Here is a 12,835-nt window from a genome sequence, read left to right as displayed (position 1 = left end):
CCTGAAACGGGAGGGGCAGTCTATTAAATAATCCCTCATGGCCTTTCAAAACAGCCTCTTCTAGACAACCTGAATAACAAGGTTGATGTTAAGAGTTTGGAGAATCATTAAAACAGACAAAACTTTATTCTAAAATACAATGCTGTTGGAATAAAGGTTAGGAAAAGGAAATCTTCTTCACCCACTGACCCTCTCTAGCTGAAAGTGTCACAGACTCTAATCTCATTTATGACATGTGCGCATACACACACATACAGTTACAGACACATTTCCACAGTGTATTATGTTTTTACAGGCAAGTCGAGGCCACAGTGTAACTGAACCCTCATTAAACTTTACACTGGCTAACACCTGTTGGTCCAGTGGAGTGGAGAGCAACCATTATTACAGATAAATACGTCTGAAAAATGAAACGCCTAACAGGAAACGGAGAGCTCGAAAATTCAACCTGGAATTACTGTCACTCAACAGCCAGAGACATTGTGTATGTGTGCTTCACCTGCTCTTGTAATAATAAGCGATGAACAGTAAACTGCAGCATGTCTGTGCTTGTTTCAGGACTCAACACTATACAGTAGATTCCATACAATATGAAAGACTTGCACCTATTCTGGTGATGAGTATCTCTCTTTTACTATCCTATATTATTTTTTTAATTCTTATAAATATCACATTATCTATTGCAATCAAATGAAAAAGAGTCGTGTCCCAGTTTTAAAGGTCAATCTATCATGTTCTGACCATACAAATTACAGGTAAATTCACAAAAATATTTCCATGTGTTTGACTTGAAGATGTAAAACCAGCATTTTGCATGTTTCTCACCATATCTGTTTATCAATCTTTAGGAAACAACCCTTTAAAAGCATCATAAAACATAAATGTTAACTCATATTTAGTTGTTGTTTAATGCCCGTCCCTGTATTAAAAGACCCGACACTGTATTTGGTGATAGAAAGGGTTGTGGTAATGGAGGGGCAACGTTTTTACATTATTAGAACAGATTGTGGCTGACAGTAGAAGCTGTAATGAACTCGATTAGGATTTAATGAGGATTTAACAGGAATTCTGATTAATAAATGCCTGTCTGGAGACAAAGATAGCAAATTAGCTTGGGCTATAAAATGTTCTAGTATGTGGCATTAGTCTGCTAAATATGTCATGTTGTTTATCCATCCCAAAAAATAAACAATAAAACCTGATAGGGTGTGTAACCGCATTGGCATGTGTGTGTGTGTGTGTGATCCACTTGGCTCTGAGTCAGTCAAGTTTTATCCGTCAGCCTTCTGGTACCAGAGGTGATTTACTTAGCAGCACTGCTCTCAAATGAAGCAACAGAAATGGAAGGTTTTCCTGTAAGCATATAACAGTACTTTCACAAGAAGCGTGCTTTAAGTGACGCTTTTATGACAGTGAGGTACAAAGATAAATTCTATTCATAAATTGATCAGAAACAGACTGTAGTGTAAACCCGAGGAGGTTCACGGCCTTTCTGGTAGACGATTAACTAAGATCCTGACTTGTTTTTACAGCAGTTCATGGTCCATGTGTTTTTCTCAACTGCTTAAGCACATTTTCTGAAACATGCATTTCTCAAAACGTTAAGAGCAATCACCACATGAATGACGCTTCATTTGTGCTGCTGCTGCCTCAGGGGCACAGATGAATATTTATGAAACATTTGTGTTTGTTGTGACAGTTATGACAGTTGGCTTTGATGTTTTTCATGTAAGGATTTACACAATGAGCATACTGATGAAACGCATTTTCATTTGGAAAGCTGTGATTTATTGTGACCACAGAGGCTAACTCAATGCTTCACTGGATCATTTGAAGATATTTGTACTTGTACATTTGACTTCTGTGTGAAGACAACTATGAATGCATAGAATATACTGTTGCAAGAAAATGAAACATAGATTTGAGAATTTCACAGTGTTTTGAGAATAAAATACTCATTTGAGGATTGTAGGAAAGCCAAACCAGCAGCTAACCCAAATCCACTGGACACTGTTATTGCCTGCTTGGCCAGCAGGGGGCAGTGTTTATCCCGATGTAAGGCAGGCTAAGTACAGTATATCTATGACTGATTCATTTTTGTATTTTATTTATTTACATATCTTGATATGTGTATTAACATGTGTCAAAAAAGAAGAAAAATCTGTCATCACAGAACATTAACCTCAGATTTTCCCTGTGAGGACACACACACACACACTTGATGACAGAGCACTGATGGGATGTTTTTCTCTCAGAAACATCAGCTGTCCACTGTTACAGCTTTGCTTTATGCCAAGAGAGGGTGATGACTGATGAAAGGTATTTGAAAAAATGTAATAATCTTTATAAACCAACCACAAGTGTTTTTGTGTGGTCTTTACTGCACTATGGAGTCCTAAAAATGATTTTTTATAGATATAATTTTGCATTCTTTCACTACCCAGTATTTAATTTTGCATTACCTTGTAATACTTTCCTCCCTTTTAACTCACAGGCCAGTTTATCAACATTTATCACAGATTACACCCAGATTACACTCTAGATTCAAGTACTAATTTTATAGAGAGCAATGAAAGCAATGTGAAGTACATTTAGTACACTTTATTCAAATTCAAGCATTTCACCAAATATCATGGCATAGTAGTGGGTAGTGTGACAAAATGTAATGTAAAGAAAAATAAATCAGAAATACACAGATGGATCATAAAACAATTGCTATTTGAAGTATTGAATCTTTGTTCTTTATTGTTATACACATGCTGCTATACACACGAGGAGAGACAGGTATTGATTTTACAGAGAGCCACAAACCACCTACTGTGGAGTAATCCTGGATACCAGGTCAATAGTGGTCAGAACAGGAACAGGAAGGCACAGTGTCAAGTTGAAATGGCACAGAAAGAGAAAGGGGGGGAGGAAAGACAAAATAACCACGTTACTTAAAAGCAGTGACAGATTTAAGCCTCTACAAATTCACATGCAAACGCTAGCCTGATAATTAAAATGTTGCATCTATTGCATTGGATGTGTGTCCTTCCAATCAAACATACATAAAGAGAGTTCACTTTAACCTAAAATACTAAAGATTTAATGCATAATTGATATATGGCTGTAACATAGTGAATGAACGATTCAATTTAATATTGCTCAAAAACAATAACAAGATACATTTTTTTCGAGTAGCATGAAGTTTGCGATAAAAAAAAGGCTCTGTACATCAGCATCAAAAATCCTGTCTATGGGCTGAAAACTGTTGTATATTGTAGCATTTATAAGAACACTAATGTCCAATGCAACAAGCAGGCAGCCACATTAATTGAAGGCACATAGATCTATACATTGCGCTACACATACAGGAATACGGTAAAGTAAGGCATTGCAGCCAGACTAACACCTGACTCCCTTTTTTGCAGCTACATCACATAAGCACAACGAGACTGTACAGAGATCTGCCACATCAACGACAAGCACGCTCACTGTGCCGTACCGAGTCAGCAAACATGTAGCTGGAGCATCGATGCTTGTTGCAGGCTTTAACTATCTTTGAGTTCAGCTGTTAGGATGTCAATCTGTAGCTCTTATCGATTATCAAAGTCTTACATAATGTGCGTGTTAACTGAATTACTTCAATATTAGGATTTTTTTTTTTCTATATAATATGCAAGTATACAATTTTTGGAAATAACTACACAGGATTCTAGTACAGTTATGATACATAGATATCACATCGTTTCAAATAAAAAAAAAAAACAACTCAGAAATGTAGATGTTTAAGATTGCAGATAACAAACTAATCTCATTGTAAAGGCTTGTTTAAAGGAATGGATTATAAACGATTTGGTCGGAGTGCATAATCACTTCAAATGGACACACAGATACATCAGTAATATGCTTTCAAATTTCTGCTTATAACCCAAATTAATCTCACTGAGAGGGGGGGGATGGGGGACGACGTATGCCATGTCATTAATGTATTTCACTGGTGAATACAATATTTAAACACGAGCCGTATTTATAAATTCTTCTGAATTTAGTCGATACAGAGTTAATTCAAAGTAAGTGTGCTTATAAGCACCACCGTGACAGGTAGTGAAATATCTCTGGAATCCACGTTACAAGATCACAACTCTGGCCAAGACACACGAATGACAGTCACCATCTGACAGTTAATGAAATGTTTTCAGAGCCGACAAATAATATCTTTTCTTTTTTTTTTTTTAACATCAGTCATAAAGTAAGCTACCGAGAGCATCTTTGCGGACGTCAAATTTCATTTTCTAATGTCAAAGACGCTGATGGGATAAACAGAAACCTCCCTCGTCCTTGTGAACTTCCTTTTGGGGCTGTCGTCGGCTCTGATCACAGGAGCAGAAGACTGGAAGGCTAAAAAGGAACGGAGAGGGACTGGATGATTTTTGTAAAGCATAAATCTGTTCTGACAGATGGGAGGAGAAAAAGGCTGGATCAGAGTCAAGGGTTGAGGTGCTCGTCTTCCATGTGAAGGCTGCTCGTGGGACAAAGGAGAGGTTGGCTGGAGCAGTTTGTGCTCTGACTTTTCAGGCTTTCCGTTGACTCTGATGAACCTGAAGATGAGAGAAGTGAGAGTAAGCGACGTGGTTTAAAGAGAAGTTTCCAGTCAGGCTTCCACAGAAATGCGCTTAAGAAACAAAGACACTGGCTTATCACAGCAAAATCGCTGCTGGATGGTTTCTTATGCTAGCTGCAATAGATGGCAGCGGATGTAATTACGGACAACAGGTTTCAGTGAGGGCAGTATAGCTAATACAAACAGAAGCGGAGCAGACAGGAAAGCCTACATACCACAGTTATTCCTCCATACCAATAGAGCAGGAATCAGGACCTAGAGCTGCCCAAAGTGAGGCGGTACGCAGGGACAGGACGGGACAGGGAGCAGAAGAGGAATGTTAGGAAACAGAGAGAAGCATTAAGAGCACACAGGTTACATGGAAAGCACAGGGAATCACAGCCTCTTGAATTTAAGAAGACAGATATTAGAGTAGCAGGACGGAGATTTAACATGTAGAAAAGAGTCCGGACACCTTTTAGTTGACAACGGTGCCAAATTTAAGAGCTTGAGTGGCATTAAAGGCTGGATATATTTACTCTCAGGAGTTGACATGACATGCAGGAAAGTACAGGTCTATATTTAGCATAGTGCTCAGTGTATAAACACTACATATCCCGTTTCATTCCTTTTTCTTTCATTTATTTTCTGTTTAGAAGAGTCTTTTCTTGGCAGTCTGATGTTTCTTCCTTGTTACTGTTTAGAGAATTTCTCACCTGGCAGAGACAGGTCACCCGGTGGGTCGCTCTCTGTTTTGGTCAAGCTGCTGTGTTCACTGCTGCAGTCCTGTAAGATGTCTCCACCAGAATGCATCCTGTCCTCTGGGGATCAATCAGCAAGCAGAGCAACAGTGTCATCACTAGTATCACTCAAACACACACATTATCGACTGTCACTGAGCGCCGAATGAGAAAACTCACCGTCGTCTGGAGGCAGAGACTCTGCTACGTCCTCGGTTGCTGTGGCCTGGAAGAAGAAGGGAGAAGATCTTGTTATAAAGCTTTCGTGTGCGGTATGAACACTTTAAACGTCGGCCGGTGGAGTGGCGGCTTACGTCGGTGGGGGCGGGGCTGCTGGACAGCAGCGTGTGCGGTTGAGCGTCCGACATCTCTGACAGCTTCTCCTCATCCTCCTCCTGGATGGGAGAAGATGGAGACCTAAGGGTGCTGGAAAGTGGGATAAGGAGAAAAAATATTATTACATAGCAGAACAGATAACTTAATCAGTCACAGTTATCTACATGGACATATTTCCACTCTAATTACACTGCTGCCTCTTCAAAGGAATGCCTTTATCCTTTAGAAATAACTAAAAACAAACAATAACTAGGTATCGTGGCTTTAGGCTCCTATGGAAGACTATCATAACACATGTAAACATTTATCTAATGTCCTGTCTTAACCTATTTACCTGCAGTAATGTTTTTATGTGCATGTAAACAAAGTTGTTGTGAGATTACCTGTCAGGTGACTTGCTGACTTTGCCTTTCTGCAGACTGCTGTCACTTAAATGCTCTGGGGAGCTCAGCTGTCTGCTGTCGCCTCCGATGCCCCCCGAGAAGTTGATTTCATCGTAGAGCGGGGCAGAGGGGATGGCGGGAGACACCGACCGCAGACCGTTCAGAGCCTCTAACAGCGAGATGGGTTCAAAGCCGGGAGGAACGGAGTCTGTGCTCTGCAAAAAAAGATGTACAGGAGGACTGTCGGTGGCGATGACAAACACTCCGAAAGGATGCATGTTTATCATTTTCAAGTACCGTGAAAAAGATGAAAGCATTTCAGTAGTAGCAGGCTATTGCCAGTTTAGATGTCTGATGTGTTCCCTTAAATCCAGGACAATATAATTAATTACACAGTATGTATTAAGACTGCACAATGTCATAAATGTGTTATCACATCCTAGATCTAACAAAGATGTGCAGCAACATCAGATTTTAACAGATACTGGGCCCATTATCAATAAATCTGTTGATTATTTTCTCAATTAATTGATTAGTTGTTTGGTCTATAAACTGTCAGAAATTTGTGAAAAAGGTCAACCACTGTTTCGCAAAGCCCAAGATGCAACCTAAAACATCTTGTTTTGTCCCGATAAAGAGTTCATAACCCAAAGATATTCCACTAAAGAAACCAGAACACATTCACATTTGAGAAGCTGGAACCAGAGAATTTTGGCATTTAAGAATTACTCCAAATGATATAAGTATATACATCTACAGAATGTGCATGAAACTTACTGAGTGTTCATCATGGTCCATAGTCTGAGCCAGAACAGGACTGAAGGAGACGGGAGAAAGAGCTCCAGGCTTTTTCCTCACAGCCCTGATCTGCAGCAAGGCTCTGAAGGCTGAGTGAAAAACATCGTATTAAACTTCAACTTTACTTTTCAAATACCATCGTTAAGGAATTGTCTTTTAAAATAAAGTACCGCTACTTACGCAGCCTGCAGATTGGACAGTTGTTGGCCTGGTAACGCAAAGTGTCGGCGCAGGAGTTGCAGAGACACAGATGTCTGCAGGGAAGGATGAGCGTGTCTCGCAGGTCTGACAAACAGACAACACACTCGTTGCTGTTGTCACTGTTCTCATCATCTGATGGCTGGAAAAAAAAAGAAGAAGGCAAATGAAATCATACGCCGCACAAATGTAACGTGGCAGAACGTTTACAGCATCGTGATCGGTGTATAAGGTAATGTTTCCACTGAAACCTTGGTTTCTTGGTTGTTTTTGTTCTCTATCCCGTAGATCTCCTGTAAGAGGTAGCTCACACGGTCCACCTGGAACAACACAAGAACAGAAATTAAAGTTTGAACTTTGTGTTACAGAAACCATTTTCAGGTCCAAGGACATTAGAAATCAAATTGTATATATTTCGCTCTCCATTGTCTTATTTTGTCTTAATTTTACAGATAAATCAGAGAAGACATACACAAAAAGTGATGCAAGCTTTCCATTGTTGAACTGATATTATTTCAAGTCTTAAATTAAAACCATGTGTGAGAACAATGTACTTGATAAAATCACTACGTTTCATTTTCAAACAGATTAAAACACAAAACATCAGAAATACTTGGTGAAACTAAGTTGAGCTCCCTGTAATCTTAGTTTCCACTCAGCGTTACTGCAAGACTCCCGAGGGTCTTGACACAGATTTTTGTGGCAAATGTTTTTTTTTTTTCCCAAAAGCTGCAGATGGATATTAGGGTCAAAGCAGAATGCAGCTTCGGTACTGAAGATTTTTATATTTCATGCGAATACTGTTGTGCAATCTGCCTGCAGTGTTCACAGAACGTCCACTCAAACACATCAGGACCTCTGTGATGCTCCGTCTAAAAACATGCAATCCACAGCTATCTCGCATTGCATTAAAAACATGCTGTAGCACATGCAGAGCTGTTAGATTTGTGTGATTAAAAAATAAAAAATGAAATAAAGTAAATGGAGGATATCCATCATCTGAGATAATAATAATAATAACCTACAATTTGCTTCTGCTTCAGGGGCTTGACGGAGAAACTGCCATCAACGTGCTGTAGGGTCAAAAAACAAAACAAACGTGTGTTAGCCGATATATAAAAACTTGTTTTTTACAGATTAAAATGATCTGCTTAGATGTATACATACTCTTTCAAAGGCTGCCAAAAGTACGTGAGCATGTCCAAGGCAATCTTTAAAAGAACACACAGCATCATAGTTAGTACAAATGGTGTGTTTTAAGTTACAATTCAACTGCAACCATTTACAGTATTACAGCAATTCCTTACAACTACTTCACAACTATTTCATAAATATGCCTTTTCTGTTTGCACAATCAGTCTCAATAGAAAAAATACATATATTGACATGACTTTAGTCTAATTCTAGTAACCTACCGTCCCCTTCATCAACCACAGCTTGGATAACCATGGGAAACACTCCTCGGTCCAGGTCAAAGTTCAACTTTAAAGGAGAAGATGCACATATTTTATAAATCAATGAGAAGCTGTTGTAAACAGAGGACACGTATCCATGTGTGTAATAAGTCAAGAATTGTTTTGACACACTTGTTTTTGTGATGTGTGATGCAGTAACTGACTGCTGCAGATACTTACATCTTCCTCTTTCCACTCGCTGAAGTCTATCTTGAAAGACGGCATAGAGAACTGTTGGCTCACCCCCCTCTTGTAATGCACAGTCTCAGAGACCATCGTAGGATCCTTTGGGCTGTAACTTCACACAGCAAGTCACGGTGGAAAACGGTCAGTGTGCAGACAGATGAATAAGTCTGTCATTCCATTAAGTTTCCAATTAGACATCTATCAGTGTTAAACGCCTATTGAAGCTGTCACATTTATGTACTTTATACGTTCATTAGTGTCACCGGACAGAATTAAAACATATTAAATAATGACACAGAAAACAGTATTGATATATTCAATAATACTGTGTACTATATCTGATCATATGTGTCATTTTTTAGTCTCATCATAGCACAATAACTTCAGCATCAAGTATTACTTTCATCTTCTGTGAAGTCTTATCTGCTGTATCCATGGTAACTGGTGGTTGCTAAGGACCTGCCGAATCTATTCTAGTCTTTGTGCTCCGAGGCTTGAAATCTCAGCACACATAAAATAAAGTTGAAACATATGTGGCACTATGTTTTACACTGAAGTGATGCTGCTGTGTCAGTACGATTCATTTGTTAACAAAGTTGAACCGATCCTCTCACAGACAAATATACTGTATGTCCAGTGTTTAATCCAGACAGGACTAATACATGAGGTTTCGATGTTTAGAAGCAATCACTTCAACAACAAATAAAACAGATGGAATTAATTTTAAAAAGGAGATGAGATTAAGCTCATGTCAGTTTAATATTTAGGTAGCTGTTCATCCAGTGCTACAAATAGTTTAAGGTTAATCTGATTCAGTCCCATATATATATATATTTTTGGATTAAAGTCTTACACTGCCATCCCATTGGAGAATTCCTCAAACGCTTGGCAATAGAGAGTGATGGTCACACGCGCGTCAGCATCAAAGGTGAACTCCACACCATACTGAACCTTTGGTTTTCCACCCTCCTCCACCGGAGTGTCAGAGTCGTCTTTATACCTGGAGTCCAGAGGTTTAACAGTCGTTAGGTCATCAGAGGGCCTCAAACAACGCTTTACTTTTAATGTGAACTTTGCTGCACCATCCTTACCTGACCAAACGCAAAGAGTCCTTTCTAATGTTGACCAGACTCCGCAGGGTTTTCACTGGCTCGTGGGGTGCAGGTGTCACATACGGAAACTAGTGAAATAAGAGCGATAAAAGTAATTGTATTTGACCCAAAATTCCTCATACTGTTGAATTTATCACTGATAAAGAAGTAGCACAACATCACTGTAAATGTCTAACAGCTCTGGAAAATGTACAGTAGTGAATTCTTAGATAATTAAAACAGCTGGGTTGAAAAAACACAATCTTTTTTTCACCTGCACTGGCCTATTTCCAAGAAAATTCAGGTCCATGTTTTCTCCAAAAAGGTATCCCTCTGGATGTGGTGTGTCAAATTTCTCTCCCCCCATGAAGAAGTGGCTTGCAAAATAATTCCCTGAGAGCAAGAGGAAAAAAAAAAAAGATGAATGATAAGAGCACAGCAGGTATTAAATAGAGTAACAACGCTGATCTTCATTTTTAAAACTGAAAAATGTCAACATCAACAATGACTGGAATTACATGAAATGAATCTACATGATATAAAGTGTTTTGATATTATGCTTTTGTATTTTTCTTTTGTCAGCAAAAGCAAAATGTTCACCAACACAGATTCTTGGCTGAAGTGGAATATGACCCTTTACGTATAAACGTGTTTTAACTGAATATGATGGGCTCATGTTTAATGATGCAGCCGTTTCAGAGGCAAGAGATAAACCCTGAAACAATTTCAGAGTAGAAACATTACATTTTCATGCTATTTTCTCAGATTTTTTGGAATTTAATGTAATAGAGCTGCAACAATTAGTTGATTCATCAATAAATTGACAACCGTTACATTAATTGCCAACTGCTTTGATAACTGATTAACTATTTGGAGTCATTTTTTAAGAAAAAATATCCAAATTCTCAGATTCCAGCAGCTCAAATGTGAATAATTTCTGGTTTCTTTAGTCCTCTATGATAATAAACTGAATATCTTCAAGTTGGACTGTTGATCAAGACAAAACAAGACATTTAAGGTTACATCTTGGGCTTTGGGAAACAGCAATCAACATTTTCAGACATTTTATAGACCAAACAACTAAACAATTAATAGATAAAAATAATCTGCAGATTAATCGATAATGAATATATAGTTAGTTGCAGCCCTAGTTTATAATGTAGCTATGGAAAACAAGTTAAGAAAGGCTGCTTGGCTGACTACATGGGATCACTACAACAAACTGAAGCAGTTACACAACCCCACGCTACTGTCATCCATCATCCACCAGATTAATATCACTGCCTAGAAGTGTTGTAGGATGACCAAATCTATACATCTTAACAACAGTTGTGTTTAACTGTATTCGTTTTAACCACCTGGAAAAAAGAAAGCAAAATTATAAATGTCTTCACCATCACCACATCATGTGTGTAGTGATTATATGACCAGCTGACAATAAAGTGTCTCAGTTTTTTATTAGGCTAAGTCTAGTTTATTACTCTCGCATTGACTCACCTGTCTCGACACCACCTTAGTATTTGAAATGATCATGAAAACCATAAAAAATACCATAAAAGACGTGATTATACTAATTAATTTTTGTACACAACACATGAACCCTGCGTACTGAAGGCGTTTCTTTTGTTGACATCGTGTCATGTCTCTGGACGACAACATTTAACCTTCAGTACTTGTAGCATCTACTTATTGTGGATAAAACATATTTAGTGTTGTTTTTGGACATACGTTGCTTTAAGTGTTATGATAATAAATAAGCTACTGCTGAATAAGTGCTCGACAGTAGCACTGTGACTTGTAAATAAGCCTTTTCTAGACATCACAAAATAATTAATGAAAACCCGACTAGCTCGTGTGTGATTGGTGCCTCTGAGTGTGCTTTCCGTCTGTATTCAGCCACTGCCTATGACTTACCGGATTTCGGTGGAAATCGATAGGCCGAGTTGGCCTGGATATCGATATCCTCAACTCCAGCGATTCGGCGACTCAGGATGGAGCCCATCTTCCTCTGTTCGGTGTTAGCTACAATTAGCTAGCAAACTGGCAGCTAACAGCTCCGATTAACTGCCTTCAACGGACACTAACGCCAAAACAGGGATAGCGTCAACAAAAAAGATAACCGTTCTGGTTAATTTAACATCTTACACGTTCAGTTTGTCGGTAGTTATGTTGTAAATGTTAAGGGCAAACAGATCGAAACGAGCTGTTGTTGTTGTGTCAGCGCTGTGCTAACGTAGCAGGGAGGCAACCTGATTGGCTGCCTCCAGAGGTTAGGGGTGTTTGTTCTGTTGTCAGCGCACCGCCCGCCGGGGAGCACGGAGCTAAAGGAGTCAAAGCATAGGGTATGTTGGTTTTAGGAAGTCTGAGTGACAAAGTAGATGCAGTCCAGCAGGCCACCACAAAACAATAAAATGATAAGATAACAGGTAATAATAATAAAATCATAATCATAAATAGATAGATAACTAGGTAGATAGATGGTTTGACGAATGTAATGTTGCGGTTCCCCACTGTGGCCACTGGAGGGTAGTGAGCACTTCTAATACACAGATCCAGTTCCACCTAGCAACAAGACAAAAACAATACCTCCAGGAAGTATGTTAAAGGACGGATTCACAGTTTTCAAGTCTTTCTTAAAACAATAGTCGGGTGCCCAAATAAACATTGAAATAGGTTTTTCTTTCAAGTCCAAGGAATCACAAAGAGGGAATTTGATGCTAAAAAGACTGTAAATGTGGCAGATATCCACTTGATATGCCTATCTAAAAGTGCTGAAGCCTCATATAAGCTTCAGATAAACTTTTAAATACATTTTTGCACAAAATAACTGTGGGGACACACTGTGGATTTTGGCTCCCATCAAGGGGATCTTTTAGCAGCCAGTATAAATAGGAAGTGCTTTGAGAGGCTGGTCCTAAGACACATTAAATCTTCACTTCCACCCACCCTGGACCAACACCAGTTTGCCTACAGAGCCAAAAGGTCAACAGAGGATGCCATCAGTGCAGCTCTCTATACTGTATTGACTCATCTGGAACACCCCGGGACATATGTGTGGATGCAC

At 39.0% G+C, this 12,835-nt stretch overlaps 1 protein-coding gene across 2 annotated transcripts; it reads right to left on the bottom strand.

The window, feature by feature from the left end:
• Positions 1-4,201: 4,201 nt before the first annotated feature.
• Positions 4,202-12,043, bottom strand: mgrn1b (mahogunin, ring finger 1b). 2 transcript variants are annotated; one of them, XM_067571095.1, is made up of 17 exons: positions 11,686-12,043; positions 10,046-10,164; positions 9,772-9,860; positions 9,534-9,680; positions 8,675-8,792; positions 8,456-8,522; positions 8,208-8,251; positions 8,066-8,113; positions 7,292-7,360; positions 7,023-7,182; positions 6,822-6,931; positions 6,045-6,259; positions 5,640-5,751; positions 5,506-5,551; positions 5,302-5,406; positions 4,822-4,867; positions 4,202-4,583 (listed from the first exon to the last, which is right to left on the bottom strand). In XM_067571095.1, exons 1-16 carry the CDS (start codon positions 11,771-11,773, stop codon positions 4,827-4,829), a joined length of 1,578 nt encoding a protein of 525 aa, XP_067427196.1. In that variant the 5' UTR covers positions 11,774-12,043; the 3' UTR covers positions 4,202-4,583; positions 4,822-4,826. The 2 variants fall into 2 exon arrangements, with proteins under 2 accessions (XP_067427196.1, XP_067427195.1); XM_067571094.1 differs by lacking the exon at positions 4,822-4,867 and having other exon boundaries at positions 11,686-12,041.
• Positions 12,044-12,835: the final 792 nt, after the last annotated feature.

The sequence above is a fragment of the Thunnus thynnus genome, chromosome 17 (genome assembly GCF_963924715.1).
Source record: "Thunnus thynnus chromosome 17, fThuThy2.1, whole genome shotgun sequence".
NCBI classification, from domain to species: Eukaryota; Metazoa; Chordata; class Actinopteri; order Scombriformes; family Scombridae; genus Thunnus; species Thunnus thynnus.
This window is presented reverse-complemented; position numbering and strand designations above follow the sequence as displayed.